At 34.4% G+C, this 26865-nt stretch overlaps 1 protein-coding gene across 2 annotated transcripts; it reads right to left on the bottom strand.

Moving 5' to 3' along the window:
• Positions 1-772: 772 nt before the first annotated feature.
• Positions 773-26622, bottom strand: ZDHHC2_2 (Palmitoyltransferase zdhhc2). 2 transcript variants are annotated; one of them, XM_035730047.2, is made up of 10 exons: positions 26578-26622; positions 26412-26540; positions 26347-26373; positions 26222-26316; positions 23390-23589; positions 20279-20311; positions 17407-17527; positions 12305-12437; positions 9007-9136; positions 773-1555 (listed from the first exon to the last, which is right to left on the bottom strand). In XM_035730047.2, the coding sequence occupies exons 2-10, from the start codon at positions 26536-26538 to the stop codon at positions 1423-1425; spliced, it is 999 nt and encodes a 332-aa protein (XP_035589214.1). In that variant the 5' UTR covers positions 26539-26540; positions 26578-26622; the 3' UTR covers positions 773-1422. The 2 variants fall into 2 exon arrangements, with proteins under 2 accessions (XP_035589214.1, XP_051066245.1); XM_051215714.1 differs by having other exon boundaries at positions 26222-26540; positions 26578-26606.
• Between the last annotated feature and the right edge of the window lie 243 nt (positions 26623-26865).

Raw genomic sequence — 26865 nt, 5'->3', positions numbered from 1 at the left:
ATCTTTCTTAGATATATCAATCTGAAGCATATTCTGCACGTAGTCATTTCGACTCACTATGACGACATCCGAACATTTATTTGGTCTTAATACAACCTTATGATTCTTTTGTAAAGATTTCAGTATTGACTTGTACTCCGTAGTTAAAGTCATTGAATGTGGCATTGAAGAAATTACATATTGATCTAAAATATCAACTAACTTGACTTTAAACCAACCGAGCAGTATCACCGATTAATCAATAGTTTACTGTGTAAACAGATTTATATTATCACATAATTAAGCATTTATAACAGACATAACTTATTGAGTAAGTCCATACAATTAGTCTTTCGTAAACTGTAACGATATATCATACATCAGTCGCGCTACAATCGATTAATCCAATGCTCGCCATATGAAGTTTTGTACTGAATTCAGTGCTATTCGCAAACATACACATACACATGTTCCCTGATCTAGAAGCATTTATTAAAAATATATACTTATCAGGACAAAAGTGCAGTAACACTCAGATAAATCATCTCAAATACGATTAAACGCACTTAATCGATCACCAACGTTTAGATGGCGGTGGAGAAGTGGCTTAATGATTAAAGCGTTTGATGTTCAACTAATAAGTCCTAGGTTCAAACGGCAGTTCACCTCCTTCAGTTTAGGTAACCGGGTAGTACCACCAATCTTTACATTTAGAGCGTGGCTCATAGGTAAGTTTGAACAGTATAATACGGCGAATTTGTAAAAGTATTTACACTGTAAGCTAACACTTTTAAAAGAGATAAAAAATGATAAGAGTCCAGTAAGCTAATGATCGAAAGTAAGAAATCTAAACAAAAAAACCCAACTAACATAAACAATCCTTGTAAGAAAGCCAAATAGAGATATAGTATTATATATATTTAATTACTTCTTACGGAATAGTAAATTAATTTATATGAGCCAAAATAGTTTATAATAATAATAATTTAGGCACATAGGATCTTTTATCAGTTGTTAAATAAATGTTTATTCTCATAAAAATATGAATGTGTACAAAAAGAAAAACAAAGCTGAAGCCAACAATAATCCATCTGTACTAGACGTGACATCAGCAGATTAATGAAGAAATTAATTCAAAACAAGAAGATACAGAAAATATGTGCAATGAATAAAATAATTGATTGGTTAGATAACATTGACAATGATTTTGATGTAGAATGATAATGAATAAAATAGAGTATGAGATTTTTTTAAAAAAAAAGACAGAACAATTATTTCCAAGAAGTTAAAATAATGCAACAGACCTTAGTTATTAATACAATCTAATTCACAGTGAGAGTTTATAGGTAAAAAGAAAAATAAAGACACACAAAAAAAAACAACTAGGTATAACAAAGTTACACTTTTTTCAGCAGTATTATATTAAAAAATTACTTTGTTTATTTACTCTTCCCGATTATTGTTTTGTGGTATTTTTGATGTCAACAGCATAGATGGATTTGTATTACCAACTTCTAAATTATTATTTTGTAAATAATGATCCATTCGATAACGCCAATTTACACCATCTCCAAGACTAAAGAGTGAAATAAGAAGAAATGGTTTTAAATAAATATTTATCATATTATATATATTACGAAAGCCATCATCCAGAAGACACAAGTGTTTATTAACAGTTGCCTACGCGAAATATTTCGGAGTCGTCGGCCAGACACTATCAGTAACAACCTACTATGTGAGAGAACAAATCAGATCTCAGCGGAGGAAGAAGCGCTGGAAGTGAATAGGACACACATTGAGGAAAGCACCCAATTGCGTCACAAGACAAGCCCTCACATGGAATCCTGAAGGCCAAAGGGAAAGAGGAAGACCAAAGAACAAATTACGCTGGGAAATGGAGATAGAGATGAGAAAAATGAACAAGAATTGGATGGAACTAGAAAAGAAGGCCCAGGACAGAGTGGGTCGGAGAATGCTGGTCAGCGGCCTATCCTCCATTGAGAGTAACAGGCGTAAGTAATATATATATATATATATATATATATATATATATATATATATATATGATTTTGCTAGGATTAAACAAAAAATTCTGTCGAGTCTTAGACAATAATTTCGTAATTTAATGCGTCAAAATTTCGTTGCAGATTGATAAACTATGACGTAACTGTTCCTTCACATGATCTACTTCATTTTTAAATGTTATTTCGATCTAAGATCGCCCACGAATTAACTATTACACAAACAACTTGTACAAACATATGAAAACAGTAAGAACTCTCTTGAAAAAAGTCAACTTTCCATTTTTTTTACAATTCAATAACTGAAGTGTTGTTACAAATACAGTCATTCCACATAAGCTTAGCAAAAGTCGTACAGCTTGAAGCCAATGTCAATCTCTCATAACTACAAAGTACAACAGACTAAAAAAAATCCACAGTTGGAAGCAATGTGACTAGATTCATTATGTAAAAGTGTATTATCTGGTATGTTCGAACCTAGAAGTACGGCAGTACTATTAGCCCTCACATGAACAATGTGGCTCAAAGCCGAGTTACATAAAATTATACATAGTAAATGAGTAACTTTACTTATGTGGCTATCTCAAAGAGTAAAGATTTTATTCTCAATGGTTTTCGTTCATAAACCTCTGGTAGGAATACATATAAATACATGGCACTATACTGAAGTCGAACATAAGAATGAGCACAAAAAAGCATGTGATACAACTATTGAAAAAGATGAGTTTGGGAACAAAATTAGTGAGTCAGTAGTGTACGAAACTTCACGTATATTTGTCAACAGAAAGATATAAGTAATATCCCTATCATTGTCGCTTACGAAGTAAGTTAAGTCTACATTATACGTTACTTAACAGTAAAAACATTTTAGCGGTTAGAAACTAACTAAAAGATAATTTTATCTACCTAAGAAGTATGTTAACAAAAGTTGGCTATGACCATCTGATTGGTCGACGAAAAATTGATCAATTTAGACGCTAAATATTGTAATACAGTTAAATTAAATACTGTATCCATGGTTACACTACGTGACCATCGACATATTCGTTTACCAACCAAATGGATAAAACTGAGTTCATTTATTTCAGGTGAATTATTCAAAACCTTAAAATTCCTAGTGAACGAGCTTATTTATACACGTACATACACATAAGAATCGAGTAAAAAAATTTACTGGTTGAAATCATGAGTCAATTGAAGCTAGACCACCAGGTTTTCCATGGTTTCCATGATTTCAACCAGTGAAATTTCTAAAAATCTACACAAAACCCATTCTGATAAATAATTTTAATTGACAATAAAATTAAGACATACTAATCTCTTAAAGTGATATAAAAATGACAAAATATGGGATTTAGACAGGAGTTATTGGCAACTGTCTGTTATGGACATGCTAAGTGTAAGGCAACCCAACCAACTAGGACAAAAATACAAATACAATCCAAGTTAAGTGTTGAAATGAAACTTTTAATGAGAATTACACTCCAATATTCAACATTAACTAAATGAATGGAAAAATAATCGAAAATATAGGGTAAGATACACTCAGTGAATATAAGAGCCTCTCGAATAAACTCAGTACAAATATAAGAGCATGACAGTGAGAATTTTTCAAATCAAATGAATTTGCCTACACAATTATAACCAAGTTCTTATCTATTATCCATCCCTCAATAAGTGGTTTATAATGTGTATCGAATTGCTTATTCAGATTAATTCTGGTTGCAATTTGAAATATACTACAATGTACAATAACCAAGCATTTGTTTTCTAATGGACTTCTAAACAGGGTTGAATTACAAATTCTCATCAACGGAATAAAAATGCTTATCATTCATCACCTAACAGATCGAAAATTAAATTGTTATATCCAGTACATACTTCATAGTTTACTGGAAATCGTATTCTAATGTTTTTACATACTATTCATTTTGTTAAAATTGAGTTCGTGTTATAACTTGTGGCCTGAGTGCCCTGCTAATGTATACGTAACGATATCGCCAATTAGACAGCAGTGACTTATCGATCGGATCAATGACGCATAAACCTGTACGAGCAGTCTAGAGTCCTGATTTCCGCCTAGCCCAGACAGTTAAGTCCAGAACACCAATCTCAGCCTCTGCAATATGAATCATTTATTTCAAACATACTGAGTTTATATACCAATCAAACAGACCACAAAGTACCATAAAATAGAAAATGACATTTGTACAAGATTTGACGAAAAGTGGTTGTGAATGAGGGAGATAGTGATTAATAGACAGAGCATAATTCAAGAATGGTGAAACGCATAATAACAGTTCATAGGTCAAAATAAAGCTTACGATAAGAAGGATATGAATATGCATAGTTTAGTTATTTAACAATTATATGATAAAAATATACGTTTAGTATTGGTCCATAAATGGATCCCAAAAGTTACCATTCATTATGCTTATCGGGAGATAACAGTTCATTAAGCGGATTGTTAGTTTAATTGTGAAACATTTATTGACATTTTAGATAATATCATCATCAAAAACTTTAGATAGTAGTGAGCTATTATAATTCCTCCACAAGTAAATAACCACTTATTTTTTCAACGTAAAATTTAACTTGATGTTGTTAACACTTTTAATTGTTTGATTGTTTATCATTACATTTTAATCTCCTGAAATGCTAATTTTCATCCGTTTTTCAAGGACACCATAATCTTTCGTATTGTTAATGGAAAGCATTTATACTGTTTAATAACAGAGCTGGTATTAATATACTTGTTTTCATTAAGTGTAACTATATATATGTATAACAACCTGACCACGTGCAAGATTAATAAATTATAAAATATAAATAATGATCAAATTCTAATTTTCTATCGATGAGTTAGTGACTAATTTGACCTACTTACTACTTTCATAAACCTTTTTATTACGTGACCACTATTTACACTTGATTACTGTGTAGAAATGATTACTCTGTAAGTGAAACTATTAAAAAGTCAAGCCAACCACAAGTTGAGCTAAAAATAGGAACCTTTTTAGAAATATTAGTAAATCTGAGTAACAGGCATTCTCAAATTAAGTTATATGCTTTTTGGCACATAACATGGAGACGACTCAACATAAAAATTGGATTCCCTAAGAAATCGTGCAAAAGTTAACAATAGGATCCGTGGAAAGTTTGCTCTGTTCTAATATACCGGATTACATAATTGATTAATTAATTAATTGATTGTTACGTTGATAAATGATGTTGGTTCAGTGATGCCTACATACGACAGTACATACTGTCGTCTAAACCAAGTTGAATTTTGCTATTTATAAAGAAACTAAATTACTATTATAGTTCGGATTTTTCGATCTCACGACACCGATGAGATTGTAAGCATGAATGAGATAATTTTTCGGAAAGTTGCTGATATGAATATATGTTTGACTTGTTAAAATTTAAAATTCTAACTGTTTAATAAACTCTTTAGTTTACGGAACATTCGAAGGTATCTTTTGTTAAATCTCTAGTTTGTCAGTTATCAACCAACTGTATTCCATCATCGATGTAAAAATACAACAATAGATTCATTAGATTAAACTATTTTTCAAACTTACATTTGACTTATGGATTAACATTATACATGTTTACTAGTTCTCAACTGTCACATGTAGTCATACTAAAAGAAAACTTAATATCGATATCAAATACACTGTCGACCAAGGAGTTAACTTTCTGAGTGTGTATGTTAATAATACAACAAACAGCGAAAAGTCAGCCATAGTAAGCACCATACTTCAATGACTAATGATTACATGATTGATTTAGAATAGCTGTTTCTTTTTATTGGTTCAAATTTATTAAAAAGCGCCGAATTAAAAGTACATAAATAAACCCGAAACAAATAGTCCCAAACGAATTTAAAGCTTAGATCATTGTCATCAAGATGAGTTTGAAGAGATTTTCATTTACTGTCAACATATTCATATTTACTATCCAACTGATTACAAATGAATACATGCCAATCACTCTTATTTAAAACAGCTTGATTATTCTATATCTAAGCAAATAAATCATAACTTCATGTTAAATTTGTTACAAACAAGGTTAGATTTACTTTCTACACGTTATTCTCACTGTTGTTTCAAAATACTGACAAGTTAATTATGATAAAATTATTCTACTACTACTATTACTACTACTACCACTGTGGTGTATGCTACTTATGTTGACAGATATAAGTAGTATGTATTACCGATCGGAAGTGGAATACCTGCCAACAGAAGCTTGAATCGAGAAGAACAGGAAGGACAACAGAGAACAACAAGAATAGCAAAAGAATTGGAAGAATCATGAAGTATGTAAACGACAACTGAAGGAAGATATGCAAACAATGTCACAATTGATTGATCACTGGGTGGTGATCAATGTCATGCTTGTCTAGTCCTTATTAGTGCAGATCGAATGCTATTCAAATTGGTGTTGCATACTATTTATGTCGACAGACATAAAAAGCATACACCACACTATCGGTGTGAAGACAAAATTAAAGTATATTTACATTTCAAAGTGCGAGAATGTTGTATTTTTGAGTTATCTGGCTGCTTACTTTTAATTCTTTAGAATTACACAAGGTGGACAATCGAAAATGTTTAGTCTTAGTAATAACATTGCAGGGTCTTTGTATATGACGTTCTTTACAATATGTAACACGATGCTGTTATTAAATCAGATATTCATCGGTTTCAAGTTGAGTAATTTGAGTAGATTATATGTTTTGAAGCAGAATACTTAACACCTACTTAATCATTTTGGGAAACATTCTTTTATACGTAATGAAACTAAATGTTAACAATTTCTTAATGTATTTAACGAAGTGGATATCTAGAGCTATTCAGATCGAATCCGCCAGGGAGCATCAGTTCCCTCAAGATTACAGGTACACCTTGCTGACGAGTGCCAAGTAGCACGAAACCCGGGTCCAGGGTTTCCTGTTGACTACCTCCAACCACCATCTAAATGCAAACAATGTATTTAATGTATGGTTTTCATATTTTACCATGACATTGTGTAATTTCGCATGAACAAATAAATTGGTTGATCATACCAAGTCTTCATTCCCTACACCACTACTGAATAAATGAATGAGAACATTTCGCTTTCAAAACTGTTAAACTAATCAGTTGCTAATTAAAACTATTTAATAATTTACATGAATCTTCTAAAAATGTACCATATATACAACGATTAATTTAAACTTTATCGTTTCGAATTGTCAATTCACCACTTTCATCATTGACATTAGCTATACAATAAAGTGTGTACAGTTAGTTGAAATTAAATAATGAATAAAAATGTATAATTACTAGTAAAGATTGAATTGTAATAAAATTCTCAGCAAGGAATACTCAATACAAAGGCAAATGATACTATAACTTGGTTATTTAAAAGAAAATGCATACAACGTTTTATTTACAATCGGTTAATGAATTCTTTAGAAAATTTGTCGAATATTCAAATGTATCGACTAAGTACAAGATATTAACCGATTTAATTTCATTATATTTATCTTAATTCTATAATAAGTAGTACATGAATAGATCAGTAAATAAATAAATCGTTTGCTAGGAAAAAAAAACACAGAATGAATAGAAAAAAAAGAAAGAACAATTAAGTAGAAGTACGCATCAAATAATAGATCACTCGTGTGTATGAATGCAAATAGTTCATTATAACTTTCATCAGCATTCAGTTTATTGATGAGGAAATGTTGCCAGTCAGTCGGCCACAACATAGGGATCGGGCACATATGTTCGTCGGTCCAACTTGTCATACCTCATTAGCACAAAAAGATGAACACCAATTTCATACAAGCAGTTAATCCAGTGGTCGTAATATATAAAAGAAAGATTGCATGTAAGGACATAGTACAGGAAGAGAGAATTAGTTAATAGAAAGAAAGATATAAAGCAATTTCAATCTCTTAGTTCAAGGGAAGACAAAGAGTGTATACACCTACGACATTGTGACCGATTCCGATCCATGTCACAGAGTCTCTAACCATTAGTCACGATAATCACGCGGACCCCAACCAAGTAGACTGCATCTACCAACATGGCCCAGACTAGAAGTTAGAGACTTTAAGCACTGATGCCACGTTTTGGTTTGGCCGCCTCTAACTTTATTCCAACCATTACCAACACTAGTCAGCATTGCACGTCGTGGTAATCAGCAATCTTGACAGTCAATGATAACTAGGATATCGACTTAATAACCAAATGAAAATAAATCGTTTCAAAAATCTGTTAAACTTCTAATGAGGCCTTTACAATTGGTTAATCACTCAGTATGTATGTCAAGTTTTTTTACTGTTGATCGATAGAATTCAACATACATGAAGTAGTTGACAGAAAACATTAGACCTAGGTTTCAGCCCGGTTGTCACTCGTCAGTAAGGTGAACCTGTAATCTTGCTCACCAGTGTACTCGACCCCATGTCACCCAGCTTGACATTCAGAGACGTTACCATTAAGCTATTAAGGCCGTGATTAACCTCTTGCAGGACGGAGATGCATTCACAGTCGATTAATCACTGGGTAGTGACTAGCGTCACGTTATTTAAACAACTGTCAAAAACCAGGAAGCATTGGAAAGCTGCTTCGTCTTAATGTGGGGCTCATAGGAAGTGAGCATCCATGATAACACCCAAGACCGAACCTAAGACATTCAGGCCTCACGGCAGGTGCTTAACCTCGAGATTACTGGGTCGGAGTCCAGCACATTAAATTTAATTACTTTCCCTGATTGCAGAGAAACAGTTTAAATATATAAAACAATATTGAGAACGAATAGTTGAAATAGTTCTTAGACTGAACATAACCCATGAAAAATAATGCATAACGAATAAAAAGTTACAATTTTTTTCATTCCTAACAAAAATCCAGTTTCAGATCAAATAAATAAGACGACAGTATTCTTGATAAACATAATAAGACTATGGTAAAGAACTATGAATAATCTAACAAGAACACCAACTCACGTAGTGAATACTGGTAGTATAGCTAATTGAAAACAAGATCCAAAAGTTTCACGGAAATTTTCTTTTATCCCCAAATTGAATAGAGTCTTATCAGGTTGACCGCCACGTAATCTTGGATAGTGAAAAGTTTCTATTGGATAGTAAGAAAAATATAGAGTGTTACAGAATCAATGATCAACTATGTTAAATAAAAGCAAAAACAACATGCAGTTTAAGAACCATCTACTTCAACTGAATATTCACAAATAAACAAAAAAATGCTATTCAGATATTTAGAGATACTAAATAGAAGCGTAAAAGACAAGAACAACAATCTTTGTAGAATGAATTGTGAATTCATTTAATCATTTCATATACTTATAATCTATATACCCACTGATTTGAATAAATCAATAAAGGGTAATGAGTTTACTAATGAAAATTAATTATCATTACTTTTCATATTCATATCAGTTAATCTGTAAATGAAATTGTATGAAAATCTTCTGAGTTTATTTATCTTGCCTTATAAATAATTAAAAGTTCATTGAGCTGACACTCATAATACACACAATCAAACAAACAAAATCAATTAACATAAACTATTCAAATAAGTTTGTATCCTTGTCCTTGAAATTAAACACTAGATATGAATGTTAATAGTTTTATTTTTCTGAAAAAATATTTTCTTATTGTTTATGAAGTCATTTCTAGTCACAAATTTGTAAATCATCTTGGTTAAAATCATCTTAATGAAAATGTTAAGTCTTGTCGATTGGACGCTATATTCGTTCCTAAGCTATTCTGATAACCCGCACGCTAGAACTATACAGTGACTTGAACACCAGAAAGAAGACGCAAAAGTATGAGAGGGACACTTTACTCCAAGGCTCGTTTTTGTACAGAAAACATGGGTACTTATAGATGTTAACGTTTGTTAAATCAACATCATATTTCGGCCAATCCGTTAGCGACATATTATGCTAATGACCAATAGTAGCACGCCACGTTGGAATTCTAGAATGCTCCACCATGCTCTGATTGGCTAGGACTCTTCGGCTCCTTTTGGGCCTCTGGAGGCTCCGTTGAAGTTCTCCAAAAGCCGACTCAACAGAAAAGAAATAAATAATTCAATACTTTTGTCTTGTTTTTTCTTGGTATCATCTTTGAGCTCATAGAATAAAAACTTAATTTCTTGATTGAGTATTACATGTAAAATAACAGCTGTATATCTATGTTCATTTAGAGGAAATCATTAAACCATTCAATAAACTAACAATCTATACTGAACACATATTAGTTTGATTTATCTTTATCGAGGTCGTTCGATTCCTTTTCTTTCTTGTGTAAAAGAAAAGCTTATTGACGTCTTATACATTTTACATTGGTTGTCACATTATGTTTACAAATATTTGGTTTCAATGGGAAAGATTAAACATCAATGAAGATATTGGCTTGTATCTTCCCATTGAGGTTTAAGACTGTAATTGATCAGTCTGTTATTAGCATATGTGCATACTGTACGTATGCCTCGATATTACCTTAATTCACAAGCTATTTGTAAGCAATGATGGATAGTTGCTAGCAGTGGAATCCAGGACGCGCGTTTCGTCCTACTTGGGAGTCGTCAGCTGGATGAACCTGCATCTCAGAGTTGATGTTCACTCTGGGACTCGAACCCAGTACCATTCGCTTCAAACGCAATCGCGCTATCCACTCAGTAGATGTTAAGTATTAGTTTCGAGTATTAACCAACTCCATATACATTTGTATTTTGTTTCTTCACAGTTCAAAATGAGATTTAAAGATTCGTATTCTTTTTCCTAACCTATTACCATGGCTGTCATACAATATTTAATTGAATAAACAAGAAGACAAGTGATCCGTTTAGGATTGTCGAATTATAGGATCATATTTCACTTCAAACAATAGCACAAAAAATAACAGTAACTATACACCACACAGACAGTCCAACTAACGATACATTTAATATGACGATAATCTAACGTATCAATGTAATGCTTGAGAAGAGCTCATTTTCAGGCGTAAAATAATCCTGCAGAATAAACACAGAACTTCTTTGAGTTACACCCCTAGTTTTTGACTGACGATATATATCTTGAAGTATTCCTCATACACTTAACACAATACAGTAAAAATGGATTTAAAATACCTAAATGTCCCATATTGTGGATGAAAACAACTTATATAAACGAACAATCTTGTTATCAATTAAATCTTCACCAGATTCGACTCTAATATACAGTAATAGTTATATTCATATACGAAGAATGGATTAACATAACTAAACATAAAAATGAACTATGAATCAATAATGAATTAGTTCTGTGCAAGATGAAAGAAATTGAAGATTAAAATTTCAAAAATTTTCTAAGGTAATCTAACACAAAAATTATATATATATGATATACTCTTCATGGTAGAGTTTACCCAGTGCTTGACACTCTATTTTAGTTGTACGACACCATGTCATGATTACAGTGCATCAACGATGGTGATTAGAATAAACTTGACATCATCACTTATAACAGGATTAAACTTAACATGCACTAATACCAACAGAATAATCTAGTTAAACAGAAAAAGACTCAGCTATCAAATTAAGAACAAAAATTAAGAAAACTGAGCAAAAGTATGGTATATTCTATTTAAAAAACTGAACAGTCTACTGTTTTTCAGTAAATCATAATTATATGAATAGGTTTCCACACTGGGATTTTTATTGTAAAGACAATTCTACATAATATATTCAAATACTTTACGTGATTAGAAGATTGAAAGTATATGGATGAGGAAATGTGACATGATTTCAAAACAAATCAATCACAATATATTCAGGGAGTATAACTGTAGCTTAGAGGTCAAAGCACTCGATTATTAAACAATCAAGTGCGAAAGTTCGAATCCGGTCTCAACTAATTTAGTTCGGATAGTTGGTTAATATCATCATAACTTTCATACATATAGTATGGCTTAAAAATAAGTAGACAAATTTATACTCTGTAGTTGAGTTACATTAAATTGGTCAAATCATATGTTTTCAAATTAAAGCTAAACAACTAACTTGTCATGCTAATTTTAGCTCTCAAGTTCTACTTTAATCAATAACCTAATTGAACAACTTGATCAAGTTCTCAGTAAGTACCTTTTTCTTGGTTAAATTATCCGAAATTTCTTAACTAAACGGAATAACTTCATTGTTTTGAATGAGAATTAAAATCTTAAGGAATTTTATTCTGAACAAACAAAAATATAACACTTAATTGTATTGTATAGTTTGCACGAATAAACTACTTACCTAAAGTTGATAGATTTATTCCAACTAAATACATATGATATGAAGCTAAGCCAAGTTGACAAAGACCAAACATAGCAGCCACAATAAAAAGGAATAACACTTGAAATCGATCAACTGATATATTATTTGGACACTGAAAACAAAAAATAATCAACACATCAACAAATTAACTTACTACTAATTAAAATTTATGGAAGTAATTATATGAACAGATAGCTATAACACAAACAATCTTCTCAATGTGAGACTTGGTACAGACAAATATCTGTTTAAGTTGCTACACTGTAAAATATATCAAAGTAAGAAGAAATTAACAAGATGAGAAGTAAAGGAATCTAATTTGTGTGAACTAAAGATAGAAAATATAGTTTGAAATGAAAGAATGAATGAAAAATTATGTAGTAACAGTGATAATAACAAAAAAATTCAAAATTTAGAAGATAAACAATAAATACATGGTCATCACTATCATTTTGATGAAAGAGTTAACTGACACTAATTTTATAGTTAATTCTGAAACCTATTTGTAAGTATAGATTTATAATGGAAAGATAATTAAAATGAACTATTTTTTTCGTGTAATTTATGTCTAAATGAGAATATTCAATTTATTAGAAATATAATAATAAACTCACGTAACAAATACATGTTCATATAACTGACTTTCAGTTATACTGTTCATAATGAGCACCTACTGATGCGACTTGGTTGCTGAAGCTGAAGTAGGTGGTAGGGAGTTTAAACCTACTACCTCAACAGTTGGAAATCAAGTGCATTAACTACTATATAAGAGGTAGAAGTTCATTTAAAAAAGAAAAATGATTCCCAACTCTCTGTTTACATGAACAATAGAGATGTCTAATAGGTCTAAACGAAGAATCTCCTTACACGTTTATTGAGACCAAAATTACTATCAAAATAATGGAGATAACTGCCAACTCAAATGAATTCTTTATTGGTATAAGGTATTCTGATATGAGAGGAACAAAGAAGAAATGAAGAACAATGGAAGCTATTTTTTTCAAGAAACTGTTTCACTTAATTCAAAATCTGTAAAATACTAACATTCAGTTTCGATCTCTCTTATATTCTATAAAGCATAAGCCTTTCGTTTAGTGTATAAATCATTGTCACATTCTTTTCTATTCCACAGTTACTGGAATTTGGAAATAACCTTTGGGTCGAACAGGGTATGAGGAATGATAAAACCTACAGAGACGATTACACCAAGGCTATATGGCCTACCAAAAACACATGAAAGTGACTTGCCTCTTCCACCGGTTTTAGATATGAATAACTCCGTCTATCACACTATAGCGAAATGGTTCGTGCAAAGAAATTGTTAAGCATAGTGTCAAGGATTCTTTTGAATTTGTTGATAATATAAAAAATCTATTGGTCAAGAATAACTTCATGATATCATTAGATGTACCGTCCTTATTTACTAATATTCCCCTACTCGAAACAGTGGGTTTTATTTGCAATGAATTAACAGAGAGGGGCATAAAAACCGTAATTCCTGCATCCGCAATAAAACAGTTAATTCTTAGATGCACGATGAATGTCCACTTCCGATTTAACAATGAATACTATAGGCAATTAAGTGGGGTAGCCGTGTGGTCACCATTGGGCCCTCTGTTGGCAGACAATTTTCTTGCAAAACTAGGAAATGGACCAATTAAAGACACAATTAGCCATTTAACATCTTATTGTTGGTAAATAGATGATACTTTCATAGTATTAGAAAAAGAACAGGAAAAGGAGAATTTACTTAACATATTTAATCAGTCAGTCAGCTACAACATAGGGATCAGGTACATATATTCATCGGTCCAACTTGTCATACCTCATTAGCACAAAAAGATGAACACCAATTTCATACAAGCAGTTAATCCAGTGGTCGTAATATATAAAAGAAAGATTGCATGTAAGGACATAGTACAGGAAGAGAGAATTAGTTAATAGAAAGAAAGATATAAAGCAATTTCAATCTCTTAGTTCAAGGGAAGACAAAGAGTGTATACACCTACGACATTGTGACCGATTCCGATCCATGTCACACAGAGTCTCCAACCATTAGTCACGATAATCACGCGGACCCCAACCAAGTAGACTGCATCTACCAACATGGCCCAGACTAGAAGTTAGAGACTTTAAGCACTGATGCCACGTTTTGGTTTGGCCACCTCTTGTTCATTTTTCTCATGTCTATCTCCATTTCCCGGCGTAATGTGTTCTTTGGTCTTCCTCTTTCCCTTTGGCCTTCAGGATTCCATGTGAGGGCTTGTCTTGTGACGCAGTTGGGTACTTTCCTCAATGTGTGTCCTATCCACTACCAGCACTTCTTCCTGATTTCTTCCTCCGCTGGGATCTGATTTGTTTTGTTGCTGATAGTGTCTAGCCAACTGATCCGAAGTTTTTTGCGTAGATAGCTGTTAATAAACACTTGTATCTTCTGGATGATGGCTTTCGTAGTTCTCTAGGTTTCTGACCCATACAGTAGAACTGTCTTGGCATTTGTATTGAAAATCCTGACCTTGGTGTTGGTTGACAGTTGCTTTGAGTTCCAGATGTTTTCCAATCGTAAATATGCTGCTCTTGCTTTACCGATCCGCGCTTTCACATCTGCATCGGATCTACCGTGTTCATCAATGATACTGCACAGATATGTAAAGGATTTTACATCTTTCAAATCATCTCCGTCAATTGTGATTGGATTGGTGCATGCTGTGTTGTATCGGAGAATTGTGCTTTCCCTTTGTGTGTATGTTCATACCTACTGCTGCTGAGGCTACTGCTACACTGGTCTTCTTCTCCTGCATTTGTTGTTGCGTTTGGGATAGAAGGGCCAGATCGTCTGCGAAGTCTAGATCATCCAGCTGCATCCTAGCTATCCACTGTATCCCGCGTTTCCCTTCGGATGTTGAAGTCTTCATGATCCAGTCGATCACCAGGAGAAAGAGAAAGGGTGAGAGTAAGCAACCTTGCCTGACACCTCGAACGAGTCTGTCAATTGTCCTCCATGCACAATTTCGCAGTTTAATCCATCATAGGAATTCCGTATGATATTGACTATCTTCTGAGGTACGCCGTAGTATCGAAGAAGCTTCCATAGTGTTGTTCTGTCCACGCTATCAAATGCTTTTTCGTAGTCAATGAAGTTGATGTAGAGTGATGAATTCCATTCGATTGATTGTTCCACAATGATCCGTAGAGCTGCGATTTGGTCTGAAGTCCCTCCGAGGGCTACTGCCGGTCCCAAGCCCGGATAAAGGAGGAGGGTTGGGCATAGGGTTAGCGACCCCATCCCATAGAAAACTAACTCGCTAAAAAAACGCTAACCAGAAAAAATTATTCAAACCTTATACGCAACACGTGGCTCATAGTTTAAGGGGAACATATTTAATAACATTCATTCATCAATTACTTTTACAATAGAGGAAAAACAGAATAAGAGCATATCGTTTCTAGATGTTCAACTAACCAGAAGAGTAGATGGAACATTAAAAAGAGGGATACATAGAAAGCCTACAGTTGGACAATATACTCATTTCTATAGTGCTGTACCAATCAGATACAAAAGAAACTTGATAAAGATCATGACTTATTGTGCTAGAATGATTCGCTCGGATGATATCATTATAGATGAATTGGATAATATTCGTAACTTGCTTAGTAGGAGTGGATACCCAACGAAATTCATCGACAAACACATGAAGGAGATGAAAACAAGAACAAGGTTACCTACCATTCCGAAAAAAGTAATGTTTTTAAAATTACAATTCCTAAATGACTCTACGAAAAAAGTGTGATATAAAGGTTAAGAAGGGCGCTACAGAAAACATTTAATGCAGCCAAACTGAGTGCCGTCTTCTACAACCGCCCTACAATAAGAACGCTTAATACAGATTGCCTGAATTCGCCAAATCTAGATGTATTTACCAATTCAACTACTCCTATGGAGCCAGTTGTATGAGGCGTACAACTCGGCAAGTCCATCATCGCATAACAGAATACCAACCATCTTGGTTGAACAAAGGGCGGGTAAGTTCTATTCTTACTCACTTGGTGGACACAGGTCATCAAGTTTAGTTACATAAAGCTTTTAAGGTTATCCACCATATTCCATCAAATTTGACCCATGGTTTACGAGTTTGTCTTTTGCACATTGCTGAAGCCATTGGAATATATGTTCACAAACCAAACCTTTGCATCCGAAGAAGTTTATACAACCACTCTCGCTACCTTGGCCGTCGGTATAGGGGAGTTTATAGTAGAACTTTGTTAAACTATTTTCGTATTTCTTCCACTTTTTGTATTTTACTTATTCTCAACATTCGTCTTTTGATTCTTGTATAATTACTTTGGCGATTATAATCCTCTTTCTTCCAATTACTCAATCTTGGTTTATAATCGGTATGTCACTATAGAATTATTATGTAACGTATCTACTCGATGAGTACTATTTCATTATTATAAATGACATATATATTAATGTAGAACTATGATGAAAAACTAATTGAAAAGAAATTTTTCCGCTTGATTCTCTCCTTATTTATGTACCGAAATGTTTACAAAAACGGACAAAACCAAATGGCCCAGTAAGAGTAGATGATGAACATCCATCGTCCGCTATTGCTAAATGCATAGTTGAAACAGGTCAGAAGATTGATCTTACCTCAACTTTTGTGGCTCTGTACAAGAGTGTTCAAGTGTGTATACTAAGGTTTATTAAAACCTTGAGAACACGAATATTCATACCCCGTTTTTGTGTTCAAAAACTGCTTGTTGTCACCATAAACCAGCTCTGGTAATATTGTTTTGTTACCCAGAGTGGCGAGTTTCACTTCGCTTTATTTCCTTTCTTATCCTTGTTTACTCTTACCTTCTGTTTATCGAGTTGATCCTTTAGTTTTTCATAAACAAATGTTCCTAACAGGTAAATGTGTGATTGAATTGTTCGAAACGTATTGTGTTAATATATCACATAAATTTGATAATCTTCTTATTACATTATCCAAATGATGAAAGGACAAAACTGATATAAATGACCCAAAAGCAAATCATACAGAGTGAAAATGAAGCTAATTTCAATAACTTACTCTCCAAAATTCTGCAAAATACGACGCAGAAGTACAAATAATAAAAAAACAGTACACCACACCCCATGATAGAAAGACAATAAAGAATTTGTGATTATGAAATCCAATACAATTATTCGTCCTGGAGTAAAAGGAAAACAGAAGAGGCATAAAACAAAGAAACATATATATGTAAAGAAAGGACAATAACTGGACATTAACCATGTAAACCAATGGATGAGTAGAGATTTAGACACTTGTTTGTGTTGGAGCTGGTGATACTACCTGACGGCCTAGACCTAAGTAGGTAAAGCATGTCCACCATGATTGCTATTGGCTTATATTCTGAGCCATTTCCGTTAAAATGGTATAGCCAGGGAAAACTAATAAAATCCTTATTATTTAGGTAACAGGTAACTGTATCTTCCAGTATACTAAACGATCATGATTTTTTATCATAAAGAAAATTCTATTTTGCAAACTTGATACACTCTAAACAGAGGATAAAATAATGGGAAAGATCTTCGTCACAGCTCTTAATCAACACGGACAGCCGATCAAGAAACTCCCATTTACACTACCAGTCATTCGTTATGATGAATTAAGTGTCACAATTGTGGTGCAAGGAATTCGATGCTCAACTTATTTGTCACTGAATGATTTTTTTCCAATTAACGCTTAAACCAATACAAAAAATGTCGAATGTTCAGTAAGCTTCAATAGTAAGATCATTTACAATGATATCTATTAATTTTGTAATTGCACTAAGATAACTAGTCAAATTGTTAAATAAAGAAGGAACGAATTGAGCGAAGAAATTTCTTTTCAATTGTGTTGACAAAAAGCAATGCATAAACGAAAACCATATTATTATACTACCACAAGTTATTAAAGCTAAATTTATTAGGTAAAATAACCAGAAAATCAACTTTAAAAAAAATAACTTCACTAATCACAATCTCCCAGTAGTCTCGTCATCTAACCCCAGCAAGCGTAATCATGCATGCTTAAATATTAAGGAACTTTTTTGAATTTTTAGTTGATAAGTAATCGCTTATATCCTACTGGTTACAATCAATCGGTTGATAATATGATATACAGATAACTACTGGCAACCGTTTCTAGGTGATGTAGATGTCAAGAATTCAAGGAATCGAAGTGAAATACAATATGGATTCATTGACCTATCCTAAAATACGTATGAATAAATAAGTAAATCACCCTTTATTATTATACGCATATACTTAGAATATAATTATCTCAAACACTATCGATCTGTGAAAAATCGGGACAACTTCTAACCAAGGGAATTCTAGGACTAGCACCACAGTAAACAAAAAAAGATTTTTTAAGATTGAAGAATATATACGCATTATTTAATAAGCTAATCCACATGTTTTCGTGTACGGAACTTCAAATGTAACAGAGGAAACGTGGTTCGTGTCTCTACGCTTCAAGATAAGACATAATACAGTATGGATATGAAAAGTTAGTGAAAACAAACTAATGAAGTATGTGGAACACAAAAACAGATATAACTGTATCAACAAGTATAAATAACAAATTTATCACCAATTTGCCTAATCTTGGAGGCCCTATTTCGCATTCTACAGTTAACATATATCCAGAAAAACTATAACTGTTGTTTTTTCATTAACCTGATATGACCTTATTGAGCCTAATCACTAACATGATTACCCCTTGTGATAAATGGAGATATATGAGCGAATTAGCTACTATTCTCAATGACGGAAGTTAATTACTCTGTTCGATGATTTGCCTACTTGGCCCTATATTTGGCTAAGCAATATTGTTCATTCGACAATGCTAACAGATCTCAGCCGTTCTTCAAAAGATTACTTTCAAACAACAATACTAGTTTCACCTCCCGAGTGCATGTAGTATTTCATAGCCACCTGACACTAAACACTGAATCAATAAGCTGAAAATAATTAAAAACTGGTAAAATTTATTCTTAGCTTTTTTACATAAGTGTCAATAAAAAATACAATGTAAAAAGTGGACAGTTTTGACAATATAGTTAATCATAATGCTTGAATACACACCACGATTGAAAACTACAACTCTGAGGCATTCAGTCTTAAAATAACTCTGAATATCGGATAATCCTAAACACATGTCAGTGCTACACAACGGCAACTGTTGACCAACAAATCAAAACATGATCCCATCTATACTATCCGTTAAAATATCCTAATAACAACGAATATTTAATTATTTAGTCGATTATTTTGTTTGCATTCCTCTCCAACTACTTTTAATTTAGCATTACAGCTTATTATCTGACAGTTGGCTGGTAATAATCAATCAACACAAACTTTATTTATTCATATGTATTTTTAATTCTATGATAAACAAAATGATGCTTTATTTATCTTTAGCCGTAGCCAGAGGCTCCATTCAGTCACTGAATTTTGATAACAGTAGTACATATCATGCATATATATGTCATATTTTGAATGTCTCATATTCTTACTTTTCACAAAATCAAAATTTGGACAAGCGTTCACATAGACTTGTTGTAAAGATAAATTTTTGATATTCAGATTTCAAACATTTTTCTGAAGGAGCCCGGACCAGTTTGCCGGGCGAAACGTCAAAATTAACTTCAATATAATCACTGAGATTATTCCAAACATAGTTTTTACATCTGATTTCTTGTGTATATTTATTACCCGATTTCTGTCAATTCGTTAGTTCAAATTTTGACGAATTTTCATGTAAGTATAAACCTGATTAAAGAATTTCAAGTAGAATTTACCTACAATCTATGATAACTTAAAAAATTTACATTGCCTTGAGACGTAATGTCTAGGATAACCATTGAAAGCGCTTCGAAGACACGAAAATCATTACTACAGAAGTTACTTACCATGGACAATGATGATCCATTTTTAATAAGCATCTAAAACAGGGAAAACGGAGGACACTTACAAATTGAAAATCACTGACAGAAATCTGGATTTACTTTTCAATAGTAAGAGGATAGTTTCAAAAAGTAACCTAACTTATTCAGGATTTCGTTTATTCAGTATAGATGATTAAGGATACTATTTCACATAAATTTAAAATTACCTAAACTGTCAGGTACAACTGTGTCCAGTCAATTCATTTTGCATTATTCATATATTTCATTATGACTCTTTCATGGTAACTCCCAAAAATGCGAAAACCACCTAATTGCAAATATATCCTTTTACTTATAATATAACTCAAATACTGAACACACGTTTGCGCATCCTGCCTTACGTGTGAGCCCTACCCATCTAGTTAAGTGGAAGTGGTTTCCAAACTGTGATATATATATATATATATATATATATATATATATATCAATCTTCCATGTACGAAAACTTAACAATAATTATGCATAAATTGAAGTTCAAAAAATTATAGCTAATCTGAAACCAGGAAGAGCAGCTGGTCCAGATGGATTAATCTCTAGAGGTCTTTAAGTACGGTGATCCAGTGTTAGCGATTAGGTTGACTAACATTTCAGCTAAAATCTGGGAACTGAACGTACTAACACCTGATTGGCCACAATCTTAGATTGTCCCAATATATATGAAAGGATCAAAATCATCCTGTGATAACTATAGAGGGATTAATTTGACTAATATAGTATCTAAAATACTGGGCTCAATAATTGTCGGACTCTTAATAAGGGCTCCTGAACTTCAAATACGAGAAAATCAGGTTGGTTTCAGACATGGTCGTGGTTGCATCGACTACATATTCATCCTTCGTCAGGTTCTAGAACACAGACGTGCTTATCGGCACCCGACTATGATAGTTTTTACCGACCTAAAAGCAGTATTGTACTCTGTAGACCGAGAGGTTCTGTGGCAGTGTCTGTCATTAAGTTGTGAACCTCGGAAGTATATAAACTTTGTAAATGCTCTTTACTCGAACACTACCAGTCAAGTCATAGCTCATGAAGAACTGTCATCCGATTTCTCAACCTCAAGTGGTGTACGCCAAGACTATAGCAAATCACGCGCAACTGAGTTTATTCACATTTAATTCCGTTGATCCCCTTTGTTAATTTATTTAACAGACAGAGTCATCCGTACCATAACAACTTATCTATATCGTCGTACCTTTATTACTGTTGTGCTTGTATGTGGTATGTATGCTTGAACATTGCTTACCGCCTACGCATATATTCATTCTGCTAGCTTTATTATTAACTGCTTAACTGATTCTATGATCCATTCATTTCCCTATATATATATACATGTACATTTAATCCTATACACACTCTCGGTTCGCTGACTCATTCATTTGCCTCTCTGCTTTATGGTCTGAGTTATCTGCCCTGGTATGGCCGAGAGTGGGGTGGGCTCTCCCTCCCTCTCGAAATGCTCTCACACGGCCACGCGTATACAGCCTCTGCCAGGGAATTCCTACTCACTGCCTTCTCGTGGCGGGGGTGTTGTCTGTGAAAATGAGAGTACGAAAAGCGAATGTCCGGCGCTTTAACCGGATCCCGAACCAACGGTGCACATGGGCTCCAGTATCCTGAAGGAAAAAATGGCGTATGAACCAGTCGTTGGTCACCGGCTACCATGGGATTGCATCTCCTTACGATGCTTCATTGCCTTGTGGATCAGACCTTTAGGTCAAGGGCTCAGGGTGTAGCCTCATAAGAAAACCACCTGCTTCGGTCTGGGCACCCGGGCAGTATCACAGCCCACATACACACAAATATGGTGTGGTGCATATATATTTGGTGCCCTCTTGTACCAATATTTATGTGTTCAAATAAATAAATAAATAATAAAAAGCTGTGGTCGCTACTTTTCTTTGCCTTCTGATTTCAAACACCGATAAGGATTATATGATAATGGTTACGAAGCACAGCCACTAAAAGGTTGTCCACTATCTCCGTTTCTGTTTAATTTCATTATAAACCTACTGTTGGAAACAAACTTCTCTTCGACTGAATTTTCGGGCATTGATCTCCTTCCAGGAGGTCCACTTATCGACTTAGAATACGCAAATGACATAGTCCTGTTTAGTGAAGACGCTGATAAAATGCAGAGTCTTCTGGTAGCACTAAGTAACAATGCCAGAATGTTTGGCATGCGCTTCCCTCACTCTAAATGCAAGTTGTTGCTTCAGGACCGGTCTGCATCAACACCTGAACTAAGGATAGGGAGTGAAGTAGTCGAACGCGTTGACAACTTCACTTATCTTGGAAGTCTGATCAGTCCAAATGGGTTAATGTCTGACGGAATCTCAGCATTGATTCCCAAAGCTCGTTTGGCTCTTGCCAGCTTACATCACCTGTGGCGAGGGCGACATATCCGTCCATCTATTAAGGGACGAGTATACTGCACAGCAGCTCGTTCTGTTCTACTTTACGGTTGCGAAACGTGACCATTGAGTAGAAGATACTGGTAAGCTACTAGTATTTAATCGCAGATGTCTTAGAAATACTGGTCGCATCTGCTGGGATCACTGGGTAGGTAATAGTGAGGTTAGACGCAGGGTATTAGGGAATATCACTAACTTCTGGTTTGAGCCATGTTGGTAGATGCAGACTACTTGGTTGGGGTCCGCGTGACTAACGTGTCTAATGGTTGGAGACTCTGTGTCACATGTCTCAGAATTGATCACAATGGCGTCAGTGTATACACTTTTTGTCTTCCCTTAAACCATGAGATTGAAATTGCTTTATATCTTTCTTTCTACTACCTAATTCGTTCTTCCTGTACTATATCCTTATACACAATCCATTCTTTTATACATTACCACCATTAATGTGACTACTATGAATTCGGTGTTCATCTTGTGCTAACGAGGTGTGGCAACTTGGACCGATATATACGTGTGTCGGGTCCTACTTCGTAGCTGACTGACTGATAAATTAAAAGAAACTAGATCAACGGTGTTGTGTTAACTTGATTTGAGCATAGCACATTTAAGATAGATGTCTCATAATCTATAGAATATAGACGTTATGAAATACCAAACTCACACTCCACAGGTAGAACAGTGATGTGAACGATCGGGTTTTATTATGGCACATACGTTGCACACACGGATCTTCCCATCTGAACCGGAAAGATAGACTGGCAGGTTTCGTTCTGCTATTATGGCTTCTAATATTGCATTTTGTTCAGATTCTTTCCCAGTAGCAGCATTCAATGAATCCCATTCACTACTTGTTAGGTGGAACTATGATAAACAAATAAAACAAGTGGACAAAAGTTTAACGAAAAATGGAGCTTCTAACTGTCGAATAAAGGGACAGAAAGGATAACACCAAAGAAACTCATCTAATGAAATTCTTTTAAGGTTAATGTGTGTAAGCTTTATCTAGATGACATTCACGAACCAAATTCTCAGTTAATCCATCCACTGCTTATGAATCCCTTAAACAAACACCACACGTTACCATTACCAAGCAACTTTCGTATTTCATAACTAAAAATATGAGCCATTGTATAGAAATGAGAAAAAATCGTCACCAATCAACAAAACTGTCGTAGTCCAGTACTATAGACATTGGACGTTAGGAGACTATGTCATGAGTTTTAATGCAATCTACCCAAATAGGTGGTGAGTCTGGAAGTATTATTAGTCCTTGTACAGGAGAAGCTATCAACCCAATATGCTCACTAACAAATTACCTGCGTTTTATTTATTTATTTGAACACATATATCTTGGTACAAGAGGGCACCAAATATATATGCGCCACACAAAACAATGGGAATTTGAAGAGGAGAAGGAAAAAGGTGAGGAGCGTTAAAAAAACAATAACGAATAGATTAGTGTAAGGTAGTTTGATAATAATAATAACAATAATAATGGGGAAAACGGAAAGGTACAATCAGAAGAAATCTTTCAGTTAAGGAAGACACAACCACTCCTTTCTTTTTTTATGAAAGCAAAAGAGGGTTACAGCAGGATCGCCACTGGCTTCTATTCTGAGCCATATGTGATAACGTCTCTAGCCACTGTGTCGCACCATCTCTCAGACCCCAGCCAGGAAGTCGTGAATGACCAACACAAGCCAGACCTTTGCAGCTTTCTTTCATACCACGACACTATGCCATACACTGACCACCACTCCGATTTTTCTAACCAGTCCCAGAGTCGGCAAATAATGCACGACGTGGAATTCTCTGGGACGACATTCGTAGAACATGTCCAAGCCACCGAAGTCGGTGTTTCAAGATGGTGACACCAATTGAATTATCGTCTCTGCACCCGAGCACACGATGCCAAACCTCTGCATTACTGACATGGTGTTGCCACTGGATGTCAGCAATCCTTCGGAGACAACGATGATCAAGCACAGAGAGTTGTTTAACATCCCCAACTCAGAGTCCAGGTTTCACAAGTATAGAGGAGAACCGCTCTTACCGATGCGTTGTAGATCCGACCTTTTACAGCCAGACTAACATCCCGAAGGCGCCAAAGATGCCCCAGATTGGCATAAGTCGCTCTGGTTTCCACTATACGTGCATTGATCTTATCACTCACACTCCCACCAGCACTTATGCAGCTACCCAGATACACGAACTTCTCAACTACTTCTATCTGCTCACCATCCAGGGTGAGTACAGGTTTAGAATCCTGCCAGTCTTGTAGAAGTACTTTGCACTTCGGAAGCGCAAAGCACACACCATACCTGCGTCTTAAACTCAAGTAAAGCAGAATATTTCTGTGTTGAAATACACAAAAAGTATGTATACAGCTTTTTGAATCCTCACAATTAACACTATATAAAACTGATGAAAGCATTGTGTGACTCAACTCAGTAATTAAAATTGTATCAAGAAATAGGACTTAACGGAACACTTAATGTTTACCTTCTGACAATTCTTTCGAGAATCTTTGAACCCTTACACCCTTGGTTTTATGTAAGACGTAAAAAACATTCCGATTTCAGACTATCAGAAGGACTTAATTAACTCATTGCATAGTGTACACACTTATTTCAACGTTATAAAGTGTCGAATGACCGATTTAGGCATCATGAAATGTGAGCTTTGAAAAATGGCTTTGACAACTAAGAAATTGAAAAAACTTAGGCATCATTTCGTGACAAGTATTGGTACTCTACTACCAGGTATACAAACAACTTGATCACATGTCAAGCGCTTCGAATCATATTGCATAAGCCTACCCACCACCCACCTAGAGGTACAAAACTTAATGGAATACGAGTGGTGTAGGAGAAAGAAGTGCCCAAGCCAAAACAACCAATCCATAAAACCCCTGACAACTGGATGAGCCGAGTGGGCAGGTATAGACTATTTCATTGAGGTTCTAGCGATAATCGCGAAGAAAGTTGAACTTGGGGAAATTGCTTTAATGTGTGAGATATTTGTATAGAACTTTACAAATACTGCTGAATTCACTAGGCAAGTGGACTATAACCGTGTTTCGTAACAAAAAGCCAGGACGAAAACTCATTGACGCACTTACAGAACCGATCAAAACTCGGAGTCTGAGATTGAAGTCCTTTTTCTTAGTTTTTTGACTATTAAATGTAAATAAAATATTCACTGATAACCTTAATACGAGCTACATTCAATCTAATCAGATGAACGACATTATTAAAGCAAGATTTACAGTTGCAACTCAAGATAAGATTAAGTTAAGTTGTTAAAAAAGACTAATGCGTTAGTAAAATCTACTAAAGTAGTATTTATTCGGCAAACACTAATTTCTACGCATACAATGGTGGGAACACACGTAGCCCTACCGGTATATCAGCACATAAATCAGTTTAGTCAGAAAGTACATCAAATCAAACCTTGGTCGAAAAAACACAAAATGACTGTACCAGACACTGACCTGTTTCGGAGGCTGAATAGGAGGTACTAGGATAGCCTTCATGTATGACCAACAAAACAATATCAGGAACAAGTGGAAAAATATCAGAAAAAACACTAAAAGTAGAACTCAGAGTATTAAATTACCTTTTTCTGCCACATAATCAACCTGTACTAAATTAAAGTAGTGAAATATAGCTTAGACGAGTTACCTATACAAAGTGAATACACATAAGCATAATACGACCACCCGAGAACTAAAAGTATAAACACTACAGGAACCCATCCACAAATCTTTTGGCACTTATTAATAGCGCCTTTATTGTTACAACATGCCATCTCTAGACCGATAGGTAATTAGAAATCACAGCCCCTTACATTAGCACCCAAGGTCATACATTTCAAATAGCACCCGAAAACAAGTGACCTATTGAGTTCAGAAAATTAATATCAAATCTCAAACTTTACTGAAAAAAATCAGCAACCTGTTCGTCGCTAGAAGTTGGCTTCTGAGTACTAGGTGATAAGATCTAGTTACCAAGAGGTGCAATTCCTCTTATACTTCGTCTGAAGATCCAAAACTTGGGAGTTAGGTTTGTATAGTAAGGACAGAAGGCCTAAAGCCTCTGTTAACCCCTTTCTAGTAAGCTTCTATGGGAAATTATT

This window comes from Schistosoma haematobium, chromosome 4 (assembly GCF_000699445.3).
Source record: "Schistosoma haematobium chromosome 4, whole genome shotgun sequence".
In the NCBI taxonomy this organism is placed as follows: domain Eukaryota; kingdom Metazoa; phylum Platyhelminthes; class Trematoda; order Strigeidida; family Schistosomatidae; genus Schistosoma; species Schistosoma haematobium.
This window is presented reverse-complemented; position numbering and strand designations above follow the sequence as displayed.